At 25.7% G+C, this 23,230-nt stretch overlaps 1 protein-coding gene across 1 annotated transcript in view; it reads left to right on the top strand.

Moving 5' to 3' along the window:
- The first annotated feature begins 4,815 nt into the window (after positions 1-4,815).
- LOC145835498 (WD repeat-containing protein 26-like) overlaps positions 4,816-23,230 on the top strand; it is a 40,510-nt gene continuing 22,095 nt past the window's right edge. The window contains exons 1-6 of the mRNA XM_082943130.1: positions 4,816-4,926; positions 10,378-10,487; positions 11,030-11,196; positions 11,564-11,720; positions 12,401-12,537; positions 20,156-20,253. Coding sequence (XP_082799256.1) covers positions 11,042-11,196; positions 11,564-11,720; positions 12,401-12,537; positions 20,156-20,253 — 547 coding nt within the window. The 5' untranslated portion in view covers positions 4,816-4,926; positions 10,378-10,487; positions 11,030-11,041. The remainder of the gene's footprint in view (positions 4,927-10,377; positions 10,488-11,029; positions 11,197-11,563; positions 11,721-12,400; positions 12,538-20,155; positions 20,254-23,230) is intronic.

Genomic DNA, 23,230 nt, shown 5'->3' with positions numbered 1-23,230 from the left:
TATATTGTTAAAAAATTACAACCTGTAATAAAAGTTGAACAAGCTTCTCCAAATGTTCTAAATTTTTAATCAAAAAAACATTTTTCTTTTACTTTTCGAAACTACTCGTCAACTACAAAATGACTTAAAATTTAAAAGTATGTAATGTAATAATTGTTCAAAAAGTCGCCATTAGCGGGATAAATATATAAGTTCTTCTTTTCAGTTTTGCATTTTTATTTTAAACAGTTTGATATTTTATTTTTTTAAATCTTTTGCTAATATTTTTAAGTAAAAGATTTAAATTTTAAAAGTTAATTTTAGACTTTTATGTCATGCTTGTTAGTTGTTACACAGTGAACAATACAACTATAAATACTTTTTTACCGTGTTTTACTGTCCGATAAAATAAAAAGCTGTAGCGATATATTTTAATTAAAACTGTTATAATTTCTTTTACTTGAGCAGAGTAGTGGTCAAGTGATTATTACTAGTATCAAAATATGAGGAATTTGTTTTTTGATTAATAGAATTTTTTAGTTTTTAATATGGTAAACAGATTTTTACAAACTTTTACTGTACATAGTTCTGTTTTACAAAAAAATATTTACAAACATATTGAAGTAAAAAAATGTTTTTTAATATTAGTGCAGTACGCTGTTGCTGTTAAGTTTCAGTTTGTTAAGGTTTTAGATAAAACTTTCTTAATTCAAAAGATGAAAATTTAGTACAAAGTATAACTTTGCATACTAACCAAAACAGCATAGTCCTCGACAGAAACTCAAAAAATACAATTTTATACTTTATGGTTTACTCGAGTATGTTAAAGTTAACTAATGTTATGAATCGATCTACAGTCACTTAAAGTTAAAAATAAACATAATTTTAAGTAAACTTATTTAAGCTGTAAAGATATTTAACTTTTTGAATAGTAGTTTAAATTAAAAAAAAATTGTTGATACTTTTATTTCCCAAGTTTGACTAGATCTTGTTTAAATATCTACTTTGGTAGCTAATTTTAAGTTTTTTTAGAAAATTATAGACATTATAGATTTTTTTCATGGGCAACTTTCTAAAACTATAAAAAAGTTATATTAATCATCATTTATTCCTCGTAGCCCATTACTATTAATGGTTCACTTTATATACTTAATCTGTAATATACTTTATTCTCCTTAAATCATTATATATATGTTCTCATTTTTCAAGTACGTTTATACACTTCTTTTTTATTAATATTCTTCTTAACTTTAATTAAATAAAACTTTTAAAATGCAAATGTTTTCTTATTGTTAATCTTTATAATTATTATTTTTAAAACAAAAAATTTAAGTATTATAAAATTTACCTTAAGCATATTGGTTTTTAGGTAAAAATTGTTTTAATAAGATTATAGTGCGTCTTTAACAAGAAGATCACAGTAAGATATATATTTTACATTTCTTTTGAAACTGCTTAAAAATGACTTTTTTTTTTTCTATAACATATTATATATGTTTTAATTTAATCAAACTACTTCCGTTTAAAATTTTACTGTTAACAATTGAAGTTTCAGATTTAGATTGACTTCAAACAAACATTTAAAATGTAGAACTCGATAGTATTTAATTAAAAAAAACTAAGTATATTACATATTTATTTAGATAATCAATTTTCGCAATTATAAAGATGCATACAGAGAAATAACAACAAACTTTATATGCTCTTGAAATATGAATAGAGTGAAAACAAAAACTTTTGTGTTTATTTATATTCTATCATAAATGCATGATTTTTATCTCATACAAACTTTGAGTTACATTTTATTATTATGTATACTGTTGTGATTTCTGTTAAAAGGTTATAAATTAAAAAAATAAGTTTATCATGGAACATACTTGATAATCAACAGTAATTTAAAAGTAAAAGAATGGTTGGTTTGTGAAACTTAATTGATGAAATCTATAACAATATCCAAAAAAATTAAAATATTTTTTGCTTCAAAGAGTGCCACTGCCAACAATGTTTATAGTTTTCTTTTTTGTTATAAAGGTAAAAACATGTTAGTTTCACTCAAACCTTATACAGGGTGGCCAAAAAACCTGGAATTAGACAATTTAGGCTAAAAAAACCTGTAATTTTGAACAAAAATCACTACCAAACCTGAAATTTTAAACAATTTTATCATATTAAGTAGTAAAATTTTGATTTGAAAGAAAAAATATATCATGTAGATTAAAGTCATTTGTCAATATTAAAAAAAAGCATTTTAAATAGCTTTAAAGTATCTTTTCAATGTAGTTATACGAATTAACACAGTATTTTACCTTAAACTTAATTATAAACTAAACATACAATCAAAAAAGTATTACTTTTAAAATCTTGGAATAAATTCGGAAAATGTGGAATTAAAAAAAAACAGTTTGCTACCTTATTTAATTAATCTTAAAAAGTTTTTCTAACTTAGGCTAGTTAGTTACATCATTTGTAATTTTACTTGCTTCTTACATGTTAACATTGAACAATTTTAAATTAAAAAAAATAAAGTCAATAATTTTGGTGGTACTACATTTATAAAACACTTACATATTATATTTTAACATAAAAATTACAAAATAAGGTACAGTAGTGATAGTATTAGAACTTTAAAACCAAGTTTCTCAAATTGTCATTCTGGTATGTCAATTGTTATTTGTGATTTTTTTGTCCTGATCTTAATATTACTAAAAACAAAAAAAATTTTTAAGTTCAAAAAATTCCAAAGCTTTTTTATTAACTCCTTATTATTGCTTAAGGACTTTTAATGTTTTGTCAGCAAACAAGTAGAAAAATAAATGAAAGAACAAAAAAAAAGGTAGTAAAGTTTTTAAGAATAGTATGGAATAGTAAATATAAAATTTATAATTGAAATTTATAGTTTGAACAACATTTTTTATATCTAACTGTAAGTGGAATGTGTATAGATTTTGTTTTGCAATCTGTAACTTGAAAACTTTGAAAACCATTAGAAACAATAAAGCTTATTGTTGTCTATAGTTTTAAACCAAAAAAAAAAAAAAGTAAAGTAAATCAAAGACAACAAAAAGCTTAAACTCTTAAATTTTAATTAAGATATTTTAAAATATATAACCATAACCTTTGAAATCCGTAAAAATTTTAGAGCTCGTTGTTGGTTATAGTTTAAAATAGCAAGGTGTTTTTCCTAAAGTATGGAGAATGTTAAAATGTGTATAATTGTAAGTCATTTTAGAAAGTAATAACAAGCTAGAAGTAATTGTATATATATATATATATGTATTTTGCTTTACCATTTGTTGTACAAAAAAAAGTGATGTTTTGTACTTGTAATTAACTCCCTTACTCTGCTTTGTGATGGGTCGAAAAGCTATTTGAAAGGTAAACTAGGTTTATGCAGGGTTTCCACAAAGTCAGGAAAAGTCAGAAAATAAGGAAAAGTCAGTAAAAAATAAAAAAAAAAGACAAAAGTCATAAAAAAATGTGGGGTTTTTGAAAAAAAAAGTCAGGAAAATTCACAATATTAAAAAAAAATTTTCAAATTTGTTAGTTTAAATTTACAAAATTCCTTATTTTCCAAAGCTTTCAAATGATAAAAAAATAATCAAAAATCCTTTAAAGTCTGGTTAAAATTGCAAAATTTTCCTAGAAATTTACAGAATTGTTAATTTCCAATGCCTTCATCTAGTTTGATTATTAAATATCCTTAAAAAACTGCAAATTTTTTTTATCAACATCAGTTTTGTAAGCTTTTTAGTATTGATGATCTGTAGCAAGGACACTTCCATAGTGAAACTCAAACTGTGATATATAAAGGTTTATCTGGCATAATTTTAAAATCAAAGTGTTTTTTGTTTAATTAAATAATTGAGGCAGCAAAATTAAAGGTAAATATATATGAGTGCAAAAAGAAAAGACATAAAGCTCACAAATTGTGGCTAGATTTAGAGAAAAAATTCTCTTTGACAAGTGTAAGGACAGCAGATGAGAATGATTTAAATAAAATGAGGCAAATAGTTTTAATTGTAAAAAAAATGAAGTGGGATGCAGACCAGATGAAGCAGACCATGTCTTTATTAGATGAAGAGGTTGAAGTGCTAATAAAAAACGGAGAAAATAAATTTTAGTACATATAGTTAAAAAACAGTGTTTGATTAACTTCTTTATTCTTTTGAGTTTTTAATTGTAAAAGTTTGTTATTGTTTAAAGGATTTAGTTGTGAAAGTTTGTTAGTAATTGAACTTTTAATTGTAAAAGCTCCTTATATGTTGTTTCGTTTATTTAGATACATTTATGTTAGTAAATACTAAAAAAAATATGTCTTTTTTCATACAAGCTGTGTTTATAAGGTAATAATACAAGTATTTTGCTGATAGAGCTATTTATTGCTAATATGTCAATCATACACAGATGGTTTAAGTAATGTACTGGAAGTTTGATGATTGAATTCAGCAAAAAACTGTTGTTTTGAACTATATTAAAATTAGATTGAAAGCTTTATATAGTTTTAAATGTTAAATTATGTATTTTAGAATAAGTTTAATTTAAGAGTTTGATTTAGAAAACTCAGGAAAATTTTAGTAAAAATGCAGGAAAAGTCATGAAATTTTTCTCAGCTTGATCTGTGGCAACCCTGCTTATGTATTTTAAAACATAGCACATGTATATAGTCAGATAGGTATTTAAGTAAGAAGTTTATGAAAGAAATTTGTAGTGTTGGAAATATTATTTATGTACACTTTTCAATGAAGGTCAAGCTTAATTTGGCTTGTTTTATTGCTTAAAAGAGTTTCATTGACTAATAAATTTTACAAAATTAAAGTAAAGTTTAACAATTTGTTGAAGCACAGGAGTAGTAATATAAATAACAAAATTCTTATTGATTACGGAGTGCTGAAATACTGTTATTAATCCTTACCAGTTGTTGCTAGTTGGTTCTTCGACACAACGAAGGTTTTTTTCGAATATGATTTAGAAATTTAGATTAACTTTAATCTATATAAATAGAAGATTTTATTTTTTTTGATTTTTACATTAACTCTTATTTAAGATTTTTAAGTATAATGTACAAGTTTGTTTATATGAAATATTAAAATTTACGACCTTTTGTAAATAATATGTGATACAAACTTACATGTTTCAATTTTATTTAAAACATAATATCCTATTTAAAGTTTTATTTTCTTCAAAATTTTATATCAAAAGACCCAGTATTTTCAAGAAATGTTTCTTGCAAAATTTTAAAATAATTTTTGTATACAAGTAATAGTAATACTGTTTTTAATAGTTGTAATAATTTTATTTCTTATATTGTCATATATAATTTACTAAAAAGTTGAGGTCAATTGCCTAAAAAAAAGAAGGTGAAGGTAGGGTTTTGGTAAATTTAATTTTTTATTAGAAAATAACCATGAGAAATTATAATCCATATACCTTTGTTGTATTGAACTTTTTTTTCACAAAAATGGCTGTATTGCAATTCAGGGTTGCCAAAAACCTGGTGTTCTTGAAAAACCTTGCATTTGACAATTAAGGCAAGAATAAATTGGAAAAACTTGGAATTTGAGAAATTTTGAAAAAATCTGAAGTTTCAAACAAAACTAAAACAGATGAAAAATCTGGAATTTTTAAACTAACTTTACATTAAAAGTAAAAAAAAATTAAATTACATACAAAATCTCTTAGTTATGTAATATTTATTTTAAATTATCAATATATTTTTTATTGAAAAACTCATTTAAAATAAGTTTACAGTAACTTTTCAATGTTTTAGGCTATTTATGACAGCTTTTTTGTCTCAAGTTTAAGTTTATACTGAAAAATTGACTAAAAAACTAGTAAATTAAAAATCTGGAAGAAATTCAGAAAACCTGGAAAATATTTATAAAATAAATTTGGCAAACCTGTTATTTTTTTTATAAAAAATAGATTCTAGTTAATACTTCAAGCATTCAAGAGCCAATATTAATCTCTGTAAAATAAGCTTATACCATTCTATTCCATTAGATAAAACATTTGTTTTTTGATGCTTTAATTTCCTCTCCCCATAGTTTGTGTATAAAATTTGATTTGTCTAGCGCATTTTGGTATGTGTATAGATTGTTGTCAAAAATATTTTATTTTTGGATAATTTAATCAGTTTATTTTCTATCACTGCTAATAACTTTGTAAAGATTTTAATTTTAGGATTATTGGAATTTTTAACAATATATCTAATTCCTGTGTTTTCTTTTTTGTACGGTTCAAACTAATTGTTTGTGAGGTCTGATGTTATGTCTAGAAAGTTGCATATAGTTGCACTGGTATCTATTATTATTTTGAAACCTTGGTTGTTTTTTGGTTAAATAATTGCAAGGCTGTCATCTCTATATAAGCCTATCTCTTTAAGATCATAAAGAGATTCATGCTTGATTAATGCATATAGCCCGATTAGATCGCATAACTTGGCACCAATACAAGAGCCCATGGGAACTTTGAATAGATGGCTGTTGTCTTTTTTAATCCAGGTTTTTTTTTGTTAAAAAGTTAAATAGTTTTACATGTGTGCTTATTAATTTAATGTCCTCTATTGTAGTGTTTTTTTGCAAAGTTTTTGGTGTTTATCAAATGGTTTTCAGTTATACTGGGATAGAAGTTCACAATATAAAAATTTATAAAGCATTTTTTTGTTTTATTTTGGACGTTATTTAACCATTTAATTACTTCAAATGAGTTTTTCCACCGGACCAATCTTGATGCGTATCTTATCTTTGTCACAGCTCTTTCAAGATGTTTATGCTTATCCTCCCAAGTTCGTTTTTGTCTAGTTTTAAGAGTCTGCATTCATTAATGAGGAGAATTGTTTCTTATGACCCTTCACTGTTTTAAAGGCGTCCAAGGTTGAGAACTTAAGTATTTTTTTTGTTTTTGTATTTTCTATTCTTGAGACTGAGCATTTACTTGTTGGATTAGGTTTTTGTTTAAGATTTTATAAGCTTAAATTATATTGTTAGTTAAGAGTTTCTTGTAGTTACTTTGGTTTGTTTACATGTTTTAGTCTGCAAAAAGGAAAATTTAATTTTTAGTTTGTATCTGTTTTAAATCATATTGCAGAGCTTCTTGAAATTTAGACTTGTAGGCGGTAAACTTGATATTTTTTATTACATTAAAAAAGTCCATTTCAAATGCCTAAGTTTTTCACAGGCTGGTGCTGATCTGGAACTTATGTAAATGTTCTCTTCTCTGTGCTCATACTGATTGTTGTTATCGCTGTTGTGAAAGAAAACCTTCCATCTGAGCCTGTTTATAAATTTTGCAGTTGCGTTGTCCATTCTGTTAATTTAAATGAAAACAAAATGTTAGTTAAAGGGCACAATAAAATAATGTAGAAAAAACTGAAAGCACTAACACAGAAGAGTCACTCTGCAATTGCAGAAACAAAAACCTATGCCCACTCAAAAACAAAAGCCTCACTAAGAACGTAATATATAAAGCTACATTTATCACAAAAAAAAGAAGGTATACGTAGGAAGCACTGGGGGACCCTTTAAAACAAGGTAGTATGGCCATATTAGAGTAGGGATAGGGAGTACAGCACATTTTTTTGGTCTAATTGTAATACTCATAAAAGTCAATATGATTTGGATGGGTTTTTGCTTCATTAAGAAGAATCTGAAAAAAAAATTATTCAAAAAAAAAAGTATGCTTGCAGCCCAAAAAACTAATTTCAACCCCTAAAATCGCATAGTTTTCTCTTTTTTTGACTTAAGCAGTAATTAAATCACTTATACATGTCCTAGACTTATAATTTATGTCTTAAATGAAAGCTTATACTTAATGACATATATTAAAAAACATAATAACTGCTTTTGATTGATTATGACGTCATAATCACCCTAGTGTGCAAAATTTGTCTGTAAAATGTAGGGGTAGGGAGTACAGCGCATTTTTTTTTGTCATATTGTAAAATTCAAATAAGTAAATATGATTTGGATGTGTTTTTGCTAATTTAGAAGAATCTAATATAAAAAATTATAATTTTGAAAAAAAAAGTTGCTGCCCAAGTATCAAAAAATATGTGATTTTGAGCTTAAAATCAGTTTTGTGGGTAGCGCCTTTTTTTTTTTGCAAAATTTGATTTTTTTTAGATTTTTTTAACTAAGAAGAACTAAATCCGAATCATATTTACTTAATTTAGTTTTACTATATGACCAAAAAAATGTGCTGTAGTCCCTACCCCTACATTTTACAGACAAATTTATTTAGCAAAAACACAACCAAATTATATGGACTCAGAAATCCAGCAAACATCACCCAAGTACTTCTACCCCTAATTAGAGATTTAAAGTCCACAAAGAAAACAGCACCAAACTGTAAAAATACATTTGAAAATTAAAAATTGATACTACTGATTACAACATTAACTAGAAAATTTTATACTACATCGGACAATTAAAGAATCCGCAGAGAATCTGCATGACCTGTACCTATGAGAAGATGGAAATAGCAAATGCTTACGGGGGAACTTCTTTAATAAAAGGAACAAGTTAATATGTTCATGTGTCCATTTTAAAAAGCTTTCATTTAGAACTTAAGAAAATTTGATATATACATCACTATTTTAACTTGCACAAGCAAATATTAAAACCAACAAATGTAACTAATTTCTAAGTTTGAAATTCATAGGGTCATTAGATTTTATAAGCCTAAATTATAATTAGGTCACAATTAGATGTTTTTTTTTTTAAACAGTCATTCAGTCTAATGCTTTAGTTGCAAGAGTTGTTTATTTTTGTTATTCACAAATTTTCTAAGCCTGCTAGTAGTGAGTATATTTATTTGTTCAAATTTTAAAATTATAATATTTTTTATTAGCTTACATGTTTCAAACCTTAACATAAACTAACCTGGTAACATTATATTTTTCCTGAATTGTTAGCTTTAAACTATAAGTTTTATTTTGTTTATTTAGTTTTAGTTTTCTACACATAAATGCCAGTTTTATTTTAAGTTGAGCCTAATGTCTTCTTGCATGTTTGTGTAAAAATTTTTACAGAATATATTCAAGTGATGATCTTGTTTGATTTTGTTTTAACAAGTGAAACATTGTTTTGTTGATAAAATTTTGAAAAGTCTATTAGTTATAATTGCATCGTCTGACTCAAAATATGTTTTATTTCAAGTTATTTTTCAAAAGTATTAAAATGGATCCAATGATTTTTTACCAAATTAAACATTGACCCTTATATAAAAGCTAAAACTATATAATGTAAAACACTTCAAAAGAAAAAAAAAATTAATGTAAAAATTTCAGAAACAGACATAGTGGAGAAATTTGTTATTAATATTTTTCTCTGACATTTGAAAAATCTACTAAAACTCTAACTTCTTCTTCATTTTTAAATCAATTAAGCTAAGATTTTTAAAAATGTTCCTTGCATTAATGGAGAAAATTATATTTTAACAATAAAAAATTAAATCTGAGAGTTTAATGACCAAAAAGAACACTATTAATTTGAAAAAAAGAAAAAAATTCAAATTTCAGAAATCCCTACATTAAGATTGTTTATTCTTAAGTAACATTAATTTGAAAAAGTTTAAGGAGAAGTGAGATTTATTATGAAATAGTCTTTTTTATTTGGTCTTTCCATAAAGAACCTATTAAGCTCTCTGATTTGGTAACCTCAACTCTCGAAAACTAATTTGAATTTTACAAAACAGTCAAAAGCAATATAATAAAAAAGTGCCAACCCCCCTATTCATTTTAACTGTAATAATCTGGTGAGTATTTATTATTTGTCTTTAATTATCATTAGAATTTAGAAATTTAACTAAAAATATATTTGCTACTATTAACAAAAACTTGCTTCTATAAATATTAACTATATTAAAAAAGTGAAAAATAAAAAATTAAAGCCCCAGCAAATGATAATTATCTGATATATATTCTTATGTATTAAGTTTTTGCCACAAAAACTTTTTATTGTTTCCAAAAAGTTTGTTTTAGCTGAAAAGTACCTCTTATACTGCATTTGCCTGCAACCCACAGTTTGCCTACCCCTGTTATACAACTTATATTACTACTGAATTATGCAATTTATGCAAATTCAAAACTTAGTTTTATAACAAAGTGAATCATCTATTATTGTGATTGGCAGTCTATATAGTTAGTGGTCCTAAATAGCTTAAAAAAATTATTAGAGCTAGGTTTATTCAAAGAGTGGACTGATTAGTTAAAAAAAGTAACATTAACAATTAAAAGTAAGTTTTTAAAAGCAAAATTATAATGAATTATTGGAATTAAATTTTCAATGTTTCTAACAAGCTACAATTTTCTTACCCCTGATCTAGTTAGTGTATATTTAAGTGAAAATTTTATTTAAACTGTGTAAAAACAGCCATGTAAGTAAATTTTTTGGTATGCAGGTATCAACTTATTGAATATCACACTGGCTTCCTCTCACCATTCTCCAACTCAACAGTCTCTGCAAGAGTCTTCTTCAACTGGATCTCCCCCCTCTAAGAGACTGAGAAAAGTTTGTTAATTGATATGAATTTATGTTTTTATTAATTAATCAAAAAAAAATCGAGAATTTTTAAATTAATTTTTTTTTATTATGTTGTAGGTTCTTTTGTGTGACCATAAATTTTAACAGGGTTGCTACACACTCAGGCTAATAATAATAATTTAAGCTATTTTTTATTTATAAAATGTTGTAAGTTTTTTCAAAATATAAGGCTATTTTTTATGTCTTAATTTTTTTTTAATAATTTTTTTTAATAAAAAAAAAAATTCTTCCTAGATATATGACATTTTGTTGTACCATTGTTGTAATATTTTTTGTGTTCCACCTTGATTAGCAGTATTTTTTATGCTTTTTGGCTGTTACTACTTTTTTTTCAATTTTCTTATAAATTCAAACTGACTCAGGATAGTTTTTGGTCGCACAGACTGACTTTTTTGGTTTAAAGAGTGACAAATGACAACCCTGTGTATAGTAAGAGTGTTTGGAAAAGTTTAATTAAATAATTTTGACTTCATTTTTAGTTAAATTGAATAATAACATAAAAAAACTAGTCGCCACGCTTAATGTCAACTGGAAAGCAAGCAATGCACGGTGATCAAGAAAAAGGAAGAGGCGATTTTGTTGGAATGGAAGTTCCATTAGTTACTAAGAAACTGTCTGATGCAGACAAAGAAATAGTTAGAATTGTTGGTCAAGGATTACAAGAAATGGGCTTACCGTAAGTTGAAATTATAATCGAAACGCATAAGTATGAAATTTCTGTATTTAAATTATATCATTTATAATGTATTGTGATTGTTTTATCATAAATCATAGAAATTAAAAATATTATGCACATTAAAAAATTCTTCGGATTTGACCGAAGGTTTTTTAGGTTTCAATATTTTGTCTTTTCTTAATGGGAAGAAGAATGCTCTAGCCTAAATAATTACTAAGCATACAAGTACTATAACAAATTTATCTAAATTAATAAAAGTAAGCTATTAATAAAATTAAATACTTTAGTCAGGTATGCTTTAAGTAGAGTTATACATTGAATTATGTTTAAGAATAAAAATAAGTGCAGTTTTTTAATACTTTACTAGATTAGCCAGCAAGGCACTTATGGAAGAGTCAGGATGCAAGTTGGAGCATTCAACTACTATTGAACTGAGAAGGTATATATTTGAAGGAAACTGGGACCTTGCTGTAAAAACTCTTAACAAGATGAAAGACCTGATGAAAGACAAAACAAACTTGCAGGTTAGCTTCTTTCATGAAAAAATATACATTCTAATTCTAATTATTCTTTTGATTATTTCTCTAACACTATCTATCAAGCAAAAAGTTTTTGATAATTTCCTAATTAATTTGCTATATTTTATGGATTCCCTATAGTTTTTTTTTTTGAAATTTTAGTGGGAACCCTGAACTTGGTGTGACATGAGTTTCTGCTAATTATTCCTCTATAACTTAAGTTTTCAATTCTAATTTCTGTTAATAAAATTGTATATATAATCTATATGTTTTAATTTGAATTGTGTGTTTTTTCAATATGTGTGAAACTTATGCTTGAACTCTACTTGAGTATTTAAAAAATAGATTATTATTTAGTAAGGGTTGATTGAAAAGTTAATTTAAATAACTAATTTATTTGTTTTCAGAAAAATTACAAGTACTTTAAAAAAACAGAGTAGGAACTATATGCTTTATAGTTACTTTTCTAAACTACATACAACATAAGAACAGATTTAACATATGAATTTACCGTATTCATAAAAGTTAAGAACAAATAATAAATTTTTTTAACTTATATAAAGTGAATATTTTATATGAAAAATATACTCAATTTATAACTATATATTGTTCTGTTAGTTTTAACTAAAAAATGTTATTGTTTAGATTTTTGTTTACATATTTTCTCAGATAATTTATATGAACAGAAAATGCTTTTTATGGTATACCAGCAAAAATATTTGGAGCTGATTGAATCAAATGACTACCTAAAAGCACTTAATTGTCTTCGTGATGAGCTTTCTGAATTAAATATTTATAAAAACAGAGTAAATGAGCTACCTACGTATGTTTTTTTCATGTTAACATTTTTTTATTTAATTGATATTTATTATTTTCAAACTGTTTTTAGTAGTTCAAATTATTTAGATTATTTAGAAAATATTTCTTAAATAATCTATAAAATATATATATATATATATATTTATTCCGACTAACGGCGTTTCACTGCTCTCAAATAAATTTAAGAACAGATCTACGGAGTCTCAAAAAGCTCTAAGAATATTCTTAGAGCTTTTTGAGACTCCGTAGATCTGTTCTTAAATTTATTTGAGAGCAGTGAAACGCCGTTAGTCGGAATAAAGTTTTAGCACAAGAACATCTGTGATATACATTCCGATAAGCTTAGCTTATCAGGATCTCCAGGATTTAACGCCTTATAACGTTACATCTTATATATATATTTATTTATTTAATTATATAAAAACTATAATTTAAACAGCTGTTTCACACATTGAAATGTAAAATTTCATGTGATCGTCAGTAAGTTACAGTTTATTATAATAGTGAACAGAAATTTCGATTTTAGAATTTTTTATAATAATTATGACGTAGTAATGGTACAGTTTATTGTACGATTAGTTGAATTTGAAATACGCTGTGAATGTTATTCTATGCTTTTTAGGAAAGTTTAAAAAGGTTATTTTGGAAAAATGTTTTAAACTTTCCTAAAAAGCATAGAATAACATTCACAGCGTATTTCAAATTCATCTAATCGTACAATAAACTGTACCATTTCTACGTCATAATTATTATAAAAAATTCTAAAATCGAAATTTCTGTTTACTATTATAATAAACTGTAACTTATTGACGATCACATGAAATTTTACATTTCAATGTGTGAAACAGCTGTTTAAATTATAGTTTTTATATAATTAAATAAATATTAAGCTCCAATTTGATTTGTCGAGCTCTATCGATCAGAACTTCGTATAAAACCTTTAATATATATATATATATATATATATATATGTACGATTAGTTGAATTTGAAATACGCTGTGAATGTTATTCTATGCTTTTTAGGAAAGTTTAAAGAGGTTATTTTGGAAAAATGTTTTAAGCTATTAGAAAATTTGTTTAGGCTGTTGGGAAAAATGTTATAAAATGCTATAAAATACTCGTGTTTGCCGCTTCGATTTTATTTTGTTTTAATTTTTAGTTGGTTTTAATTTTGTTAAAAAAGTATTTTTGATAATGGATGCATATGTTTTGTCTTTCGCTTTTCTTGTTTAGTGTTACGTTCTTATCTGATTTTTCGATTTCTATTTTTTCTATGCTTTTTCTATGCTTACTACATACTATAGTATAGTATGTAGTATAGAAAAAATAGAAATCGAAAAATCAGATAAGAACGTAACACTAAACAAGAAAAGCGAAAGACAAAACATATGCATCCATTATCAAAAATACTTTTTTAACAAAATTAAAACCAACTAAATATTAAAACAAAATAAAATCGAAGCGGCAAACACGAGTATTTTATAGCATTTTATAACATTTTTCTCAACAGCCTAAAAAATTTTTCTAATAGCTTAAAACATTTTTCCAAAATAACCTCTTTAAACTTTCCTAAAAAGCATAGAATAACATTCACAGCGTATTTCAAATTCAACTAATCGTACAATAAACTGTACCATTACTACGTCATAATTATTATAAAAAATTCTAAAATCGAAATTTCTGTTTACTATTATAATAAACTGTAACTTACTGACGATCTCATGAAATTTTACATTTCAATGTGTGAAACAGCTGTTTGAATTATAGTTTTTATATAATTAAATAAATAAATATATATATGTATATATATATATATCTGATATTTTGATTAGATATACTAAGGTTGCTAATCTTGCACCTTTGATTTCTAATTTGTATTTTTATAAGTCAATATGTTTCTCATTTTATTTTGTTGACTTTAAAATTCCTAACTCTGTATGTTTCTAACCTTAGTACCTATAGTTTTTATTTCAAGCTTGTACATTAAAGCTGCTAAAAATTGGTTAGAATTATTAAAGTAAAATATTGATTTAATTTTGTACTGTAGTTTTGAGTTACTTTAAAATAAAGAAATCTAAGCCTAAGTTAAGGTAAAATTAATATAAGGGTTTAGTTATTTTAAACTAAGTTAAAGTTCAATTAAAGTCAATATTAGGGGGGAATGTTAACTGTTTTTTTGGCAACCTTATAAAACGGTTGCAAATTATGTTTAAAGCTCACAAAAATTTTTTGATTGAGTTGTCACTCTCCGAAAGCTAGCCACCAAAGATTTTGGAATTGGAGAATTATCAAAAACTTTTGGAGAGACGTTTGATGAGTCAGCAAAATATTTAAATAAGATTTTCTTGTTATTTTATACTATTGACACTTAAGCTTATTTTTTAGTTATATTTTTGGATAATTTGGGTTAGGAATGAGGAAATAGATTTTAAAAACTTAAAATTTTTTTTTCTATTACTTAAAACTTTGTAGACTCAGCATTTTGCAAGTTTACTTGTAGGTTTTTACCCCTAAAACCCATTTTAGTAATTGTATTTTGTTTTTTGTCATTCAAAGAATTTCCTAATGTAAAACTTACTGTTGGTAATGATATGTTTTAAGTGTTATTTAAATATATATCTATATTTTAACTGAATGAAAAGCAAATAGAGGATAGTCAATACCAATAGTTTGGCAAGACATTGCAGTTAACTTAGTTTTTCATTGAGTGTTTTGCTCTGTGTACACAAAGTCTTTAAATGCAGTAAAGACAAAACTTAAATCTATTCTTGAGTGTTACAGAAAATTTGTAAAGTTTTTTTACAAGAAGAGAGGTGAAATATATAATACCTGAATAATTTTTTAGAATCAATGCATACTCTTTTTGACGTCATAGCCGATGTGAACTACTTGGAAACCTTAAGGGTTTAAAAATGGTTGATGAAGAATTATAATTTCAAAAAACATATCACAGTTTCCACAAATAGGATATTGAAAATCATTTGTTTTTAGAAAATGGTAAATATCAAAAGAAAAGTTTAAAAATCTAATAAACAATTTGATATGAACATTTTGCAAGCATCTTCTAATACTATCAGACTAGATTTATATGTAGAAGCAATAGTTATTTACTCAATTATTAAACAAATGATGATAAGTAACAACTCAACTATTGTATACTTCAATGATGGATCTGAAATGTGTGGAGTTGGCAATTTCGTGGGTGAATCTGTCACAGTTGATGGAAAGCAACGGACTTTACCAGGGTTGCCATTCGGTCAGGAAAAGTCAGGAAATCAGGAAAAGTCAGGAAAAATTTAAAAAAATGACAAAAGTCAGGAAAAAATGGGGGGTTTTGAAAAAAAGTCAGGAAAAGTCAGGAATTTTAATAAAAAAAAAAATCAGATTTTGTCAGTTTAAATTTACAAAATTCCTTGTTTTCCAAAGCCTTCAAATGGTAAAAATTAATTAAAAGTCCTTTAAAGTCGGAAAAAATTTCCAAAATTTTCCTAGAAATTAACAAAAATATTTAATTTAATTTGCAATACCTTCATCTGGTATAATTTAGTAGAATATCCTTTATAAAACTGCAAAAATTTTCTATTAACATATTGAACAAATACCCTACTTGAACAAGCAGATTTTGTAAGCGTTTTAGTATTGATGATCTGTAGCAAGGACATTTCAATAGTGAAACTGTGATGTATACACAAAAGTTTATCTACCATAATTTCAGAATCAAAGTGTTTTTTGTTTAAGTAAACAATTGAGTTCTTTATAACTAAGCAGTTAGTTTAGTATTTTATGTAACAAGTTAATGTGTCTACTTTATCTCTTTATAATTTTTTCAAAGTTGTTTAGATTTATAAAATAAGTTATAAGAGAGGTATTAATGGCTGAGCGTGCCATCGAAATTTGACCAAACATTAATTTTTTTTCATTTTTGGAAGTTAGGTCCAAAGAGTAAATGTCCTGACAGCAGGTGTTACCAAGTCGTAAGGGATGTGGTGGCTGATTATCTTGTCTTATTGAAGATGTATTTCTTTAGTTATGTAGCATCTCTCATGCAACCTTTTTTGACACTATACCAGAGTACTCAGCCTATTGTTGCCTTTATGCATGAGGACATTTCGTGCTTGGTGATTAAATTACTGTGTATTTTATGAAAGACGGGATAGTTTCGAACCTCAGCCTTCCCAAGTTATTCAAGATTGAATTGAATGATCAAGCCTCCCTGAAACCTGCCCTTGATCTTGGTTGTACAGCATCCAATTTGCCTTCAAATTTGAGGAAAAAAGACTTAGTTGAGGAACAAAAGATCTTAAATTTTAATAAAGGATGTAGAGTATTTGTTATAAAAGCCGTTGAAAGTCTCCGGAATAGAACGTTTGTTTATCTAGATAAATTTATGCTAGGAAATGCTAAAAAAATGTGTCTTTTTTCAGACAAGCTGTGTTTATAAGGTAATTATACAAGTATTTTGCTGATAGAGCTGTTTATTACAAACATCAATCATACACAGATGGTTCAAGTGATGTACTGATAGTTTGATGACTGTTGTTTTTAACCTGTATTAAAATTTGATTGAAAGCTTTATATAGTTTCAAGTGTTAGATTATGTATTTTAAAATAAATTTAATTTAAGAGTTTGATTTAGAAAAGTCAGGAAATTTTTTATAAAAAGTCAGGAAAAGTCAGGAAATTTTTCTCAGCTTGATCAGTGGCAACCATGCTTTACTAACCATAAGCATTTTTACGGAGTCTTGTGAAAGCTTAGCTAAGTTTGAGAAATCAAAAATTAAAATACTATAAGCTGCCACAGGCTACAAATATTCTGCAAAAGTCATAGTTGAAAAAGTTAGTTCTGTAATGACTGATAGCACTGCCCATAATATAAAAGTGTTTGACTCTTGTTTGTCAAGATCTTGAAGCTTAGCATTCCCCTACCTCTGTGACCTGTAACATGCATGTGTTAATGATGTTCCAACGAAAAGCTCAAAATAAAATTCAGGATATTCACGAAGGTCTGGGATATGCTAAAATAAAAGATTAATTTCTGGTCAACATTGTTTTCAAAAGCGTCTTTACAAAAATAAGCATCTTTCCATTGAAGTCAAATTGGCTAAAAGAGCATTGTATCATTAAAATCAAGCTCTTCAATTTTCCAGTTTAAAAGTGTAGGAAGAAATTTGACGTCTAATGAGTTTGGTAAAAACCCAATCTCAGACTTAGATAACTTACATTCACAAATAGCAATTACAATTACAGAGTTACAAAAAGTTCTAAGAGCATCAATTTTAAATCAGGAGATTTATCTAAAAAGCAAACAAATTCAACATGTTTCAGGCCAGGTGTTTATGTTGCTGTATTTTGGACTGATAGTACAAGTAAGTATGAGTGACATTTAGCAATTTTGCAATAATGACACCTTTCTACTATCATATTTAAAAAAGATTAATCACAACAAAGAAGGTCAGAATTGGATTTCTCCCGAAGTGTCTGAGGTTATTAAAATAGACAAGTATCAGATCATTAGTGAAAGCATTGATGTTTCATACTTTCGTTCAAGTGGAATAAAATGCTGTATAAATAATGAAACCATTATAAGCTTAAACACAGCATTTGAAAAGAAAAATGAATATGATTAATTATTATTATAACCATTTTAGAAACCTTTATTATTGTTATTTTGTCACTTCTTTTTTGTGTATATATTCCTGACTTTTGACAATTTTTGCCCAATAGAAGTCCCCTGGTGGCTAGCTTTTGAGATAAGTCAACCCAACCAAGTTTTTTTTGTGACTTTTAAACACAATTTACAATACAAAGAGTAATTTTTCTATTTAAATTTTTTTTGAAGAATTGAAACAAAGTACAATTACTACAGTTGGTATTAAGGGTAGCTTGAAAGACCTGCAAATAAAATTGCAAACTTTTAAATAGCTGAGTCAGCAAAGTTTAAAAAAAGTAAAAGAAAATCACTTTTTTAAGTTTATTTTTGATCTATGCACTTATCCCTAACCCACCTTACCAAAAACATAACAAAAAAAAAGTTTTAGTGTTAATAGTGAACAATAACATTAAAAAATTAAAAAAAAAAAACTGACTTAGCAAATTTCTCTGTAAAAGTTTTTGGACAATTCTCCAATTCAAAATCTTTGGTGGCTAGCTTTCGGAATGAGACAACTCAACTAAAATATTTTTGTGAGCTTTAAAAACAATTTGGAGGTTTTCTAGGAGGTTACTAAAGTTGTACTCAAAAAAAATCAAAAATAACTTACCCTCCAACTAGTATTAGTCAATATTACCAATTTTAACATAAAAAATTTCCATGTTTTTACAATGACTGAAAATATGAACTTTGTAAGTTAAATTGAACGTACAAGTTAAAATTTTTAAATAGAAAAAGTAAAATAAGTATTATTTTAATTCAACGTTTAAAAAGTTTAAAATTATTCGGAATGGAAACTTTTAAATTTATCAAGTTAAGAAGGTAAAAGATTAAATGATGAAGTTGAAACTTAAAAAGTTAAGGGCATAGGGGGGTAACAAAAACGGCAAAAATAGACTATTTCACTAAAAATCTATCTTCTTCTACGTTTATTGAGATAACTACCTCAAACTTTCAGGAAATGTTCATTTTTTATATAAATTTTGTTATGACAGAATTTTCTAAATGTTGCAAGGAACATTTCCTGAAAATTTGAGGTAGTTATCTCAAAAAACGTAGGAGGAGATAGATTTTTAGTGATTTCTAATTATTTATCGTTTTAGTTTGCGCCTCCCATAAGGAGACTATTGTTGCCTCCGACTTTGACCGGCTATATCTCAACAATTGTTCTGAATTTTTAAAATTTGTAAAAAGTATCTTGTAGCTTAGTAAAAACTATATAAAATAAAATCAAATTAAAAAAAAGTGTTTAACTCCCCTATGCCCTTAAAAAAGGTAGTAAACCTGATAAACTGGTACTTTAGATGAAGCATGTCTTTAAAATATTGTTTTTTAGACTAAAGTATAGTATGAAAATTTTTATAAATTTTTTCTAGCTGATAATGTTTGATTCACTATCTTCTAAATATACGCATTATTGAATATAATATAAATATTTTGAACCACTAAGTAATGATAAAAGTCATGCTAACAAATTGACATAACAAAATACTAGTAATTTGTATTGATTTTTGTAATAACAGTAGAATTTTTTTTGTTGTTGTCTACTAAGAACCTGTAATCATTGAAAAACCTAGAATTTGAGAAGTTTTGATAAAAACCTATAATTTTGCACAAAATCACAAAAAATTTAAACTAAAAATTATAAAAATATTTTACATGTCAAGTAACAAAATTTCGATTATATAAGAACATTCTATCTTAAAGATAAAAAAAAATTGTATCACTTAATTTTTTTAATTTAAAAACACATTTTAAAGTAGCTTTACAGTATGTTTTCAATTTTGTTATACTTTTTAAGGTAGTATTTTTAAGTTAACGTTAATTTTATTCTAAAAGTGGATCAAAAATCTTGTTTTTTAAAAACCTGGAAGGAATTCAGAAAACCTGGAATAAATTAAAAAAAAAACCTTTGGCAACCCTGTAAGAATTTAGAATAATCAAAGCAATTACGTAATATTTACTATGCAGCTTTCTAATGATCAAAAACAAAGATGAGTTAAGGAAAGCTGCTAATTGGGAAGGTACTGGAGAAAATTCTAGAAGAAAGCTGCTAACAAAAATACAAAGTTGGTTAGAGTAACATTATATTTCTTAAAAGTTTGTTGAAATAATGTTAGGAAATTAGATACGTTTAACTGATACACAATAGTGTAAATCATAGAAGTTAAAAAAACTACTTCATATAATTTGCTATTTTAGATATTAAACAAAATAAGTGTTTTTAAGTTTTAAGTAGATTTTATAGTTTTTGAAGGTTTAGTAAGTTTTATGCAATAAATGGTTGATCAAGTTTTAATGAGGTGTACAGTAACTTAAAAAATCCATATAAGGAGTTGAAAAGGGAATTTTAAATTGAGAATATTGTTGAATTAAGATTTTGTACATAAATAGCTGTAATATAAATAGATTACATAATTTGTTGGTTAAGTATATATTTTAAAACCTAGTAAATTCCAAGTTCTAAATATTCAAACAACTACTTTATTTACTTTTGACTTTAAAATAAACAATGCAAACTTATCTTAAACTTAAGTGTTTTAAGGTCTTGGAATTTTGGTGGCTGAAAATTTAAAATGGAACCACCATAATTACCTTTACCGAATTGCATCAACTACATCTTTTTAAGTTTTAAAGAGCTTCAATTATACGGATATAAATATCCTTAAAAAGTTGTTTCTCATATACATTCGTCCTAAGTTGAAATATAACACACCAATCTGGTCTACATACTTAGAAAAAAGATATTAACCATATAGAATCTGTTTAAAGAAAATATACCAGATTAATCTTCAACCGCTGCAATATATCTAACCTTGATAGATTAACAAAGCTTAATATAAAATCTTTTGAATACAGGGGACTTGAATTTGACCTCATTAATTTTTAAAATTAGTTAACGGTGAAACTAAAATTAATACACAATCAATTTTTAGTCTTATAGAAATAATCACTTACTCAGACGAAAAAGCAAAAAATTTACATGCAGACATCATTTCAATAATGAGGCTGGCATAAATATTTTTTTTATCGGTCATTTCAAATATGGAACAAACTTCCAAATGAACTAATTTCATGCAAAAAAGTTAAAGAATTTCGATCAAAGTTAAAAAAGCTTAATTTGAATAAAATGTCTGTTAGTAAAGTTAATAAGTAAATTTTTATCAACTGTTGATTTAATTTTGAGATTTAACTTAGTCCATAGTTCAATTTTATTAGCGGCGCCTTTCCTCTATTAATGATGAGTCCTTTTTCAATATGTTCAATGGTTATTTATCTGGCCAGCCTATTGTTAATGTGCTTGGGGCTTTAGGTTTTTATTTTTGTTCTTAGTCAATGCATTTGATTGTTTAATGTTGATCGTTTACATCAAAGGTTAAATAAGTATAAGTTTGTGGTTAAAATTTTTGTTTTTATGTTAGTCTATATACTTTTTATATATTATATTAAGATATGTTTTATCTTAGTTAAAAAAAAGAACTTTTTGTGTCTATTTTCTAATTTTAAGTTAAAGTGGCCTTGGTTTTGATGCCTAAGTATATCATATGGACAATAAACTTGCGATAGTATATGTTTCTCTGTGTTAAACGAGTTGACACAGCTGCACGGAAATCTGTAAAAAATGATAAGTACTGCAAGAAAAAAATAAAAGATAAAGTAGGTGAATATGTGTATTTACTAACGATAAGCCATAATTACTATAAATTTATCCGTAACATAATTTATCAATTTTAAAATTTGTATTAAAGTACTACGAAATGCTATATACTTATCATTTAAGTACGGTTTTTGGTGTTTAAAGCTATAGAAATTAGGAGTAATACAAAATTATATAATTTTATAAATGATTAAATGTAAATTGCAATAAAAATTAAGTACAGTAACCTCTTGCATCTTTACGCACTCGTGACGTTACGCACTCTCGTTTAGTTACGCATTTTAGAATTCTAAAAAATTCATAAAATTAAGTTTTTAACCTTTTTTAATATTGCACAAAAAAGGTTTATTGTATATTTTTAATTTAAAATATGTTTTTAAATACTAACTTACCTCTGTTTTTCTTTAGACTTTGTAAATTTATGTTCCTTGAATAATTGATAAACATTTAGTTATACCTCAGTATATCAGAAATTTTGTTAATAATAACAGATAAATTTTTATACTTTTGTTCAAAAGAAGAAATCCCATTACAGCACCAAATGCATATTTTTGTAAAAGGCTATAGAAACAAATTTTAATATAGACACTACACCATTTCTTAGTTGTAAACAAATGCTTAATTTTAAATTGAATTTGCGAAGTAGAATAGAATATAAATGTTGAGTATCAATTTAAGTCACATATAAATAAAGACAAAGATAAAATCTATTTATTATTAAAATAAGTAAAATTTTTCTACAAGTTTTATATAAATTTAAATCTTTTTTTTAATATATGTATAGTTTTATCTATTGTTTTCATATTTATAAATAAAGTAAACAAATTGCTAAAAGTGGGAAAGTCCCCAGTTTGTTTTAACTAAAAGCAATATCATAAAACAGCCATTATAGTAAGTATATTTGGTACATCTCGTATCTTTACGATCTCTCGTATCTTTACGCACTTTTTCTGTGGACACAATGTGCGTAAATAAGCGAGAGGTTACTGTAATACAAAAAAAAACTACTCACATCAAGACCTAAAAATTAACTAAACACAAATCTTAAGTTGTTATCAAGTACTAAAAATTTTGAATAATAGTTCCGTCACAATACTGTGCTTAAAAAACATTTATAATTATCTTGCTTATAATAACTATATAATTAGAACCTTGCTTATAAAATCGTTTAACACACATAAACATATTTTAGTTCAACAAAGAAAAATACTGTGCAAATAGATTTTATTATATATTCTAGCGAACTTGATTCGCTAGGATCTGTATTAACAAACTTATAGCTTTAAATTTTAAATATAAAACAACTACTTAAATTATTTAATTCATATTTTACATAAAAAGTTTATAAAAAGTTGCTGAGGAGTTAAACAACATATAAAGAATAAACA

The sequence above is a fragment of the Thalia democratica genome, chromosome 5, assembly GCF_965202585.1.
Source record: "Thalia democratica chromosome 5, ktThaDemo2.hap1.1, whole genome shotgun sequence".
Lineage (NCBI taxonomy): Eukaryota > Metazoa > Chordata > Thaliacea > Salpida > Salpidae > Thalia > Thalia democratica.
The sequence above is the reverse complement of the archived record's forward strand: the minus strand, read 5'-3'. Positions and strand labels throughout refer to the sequence as shown.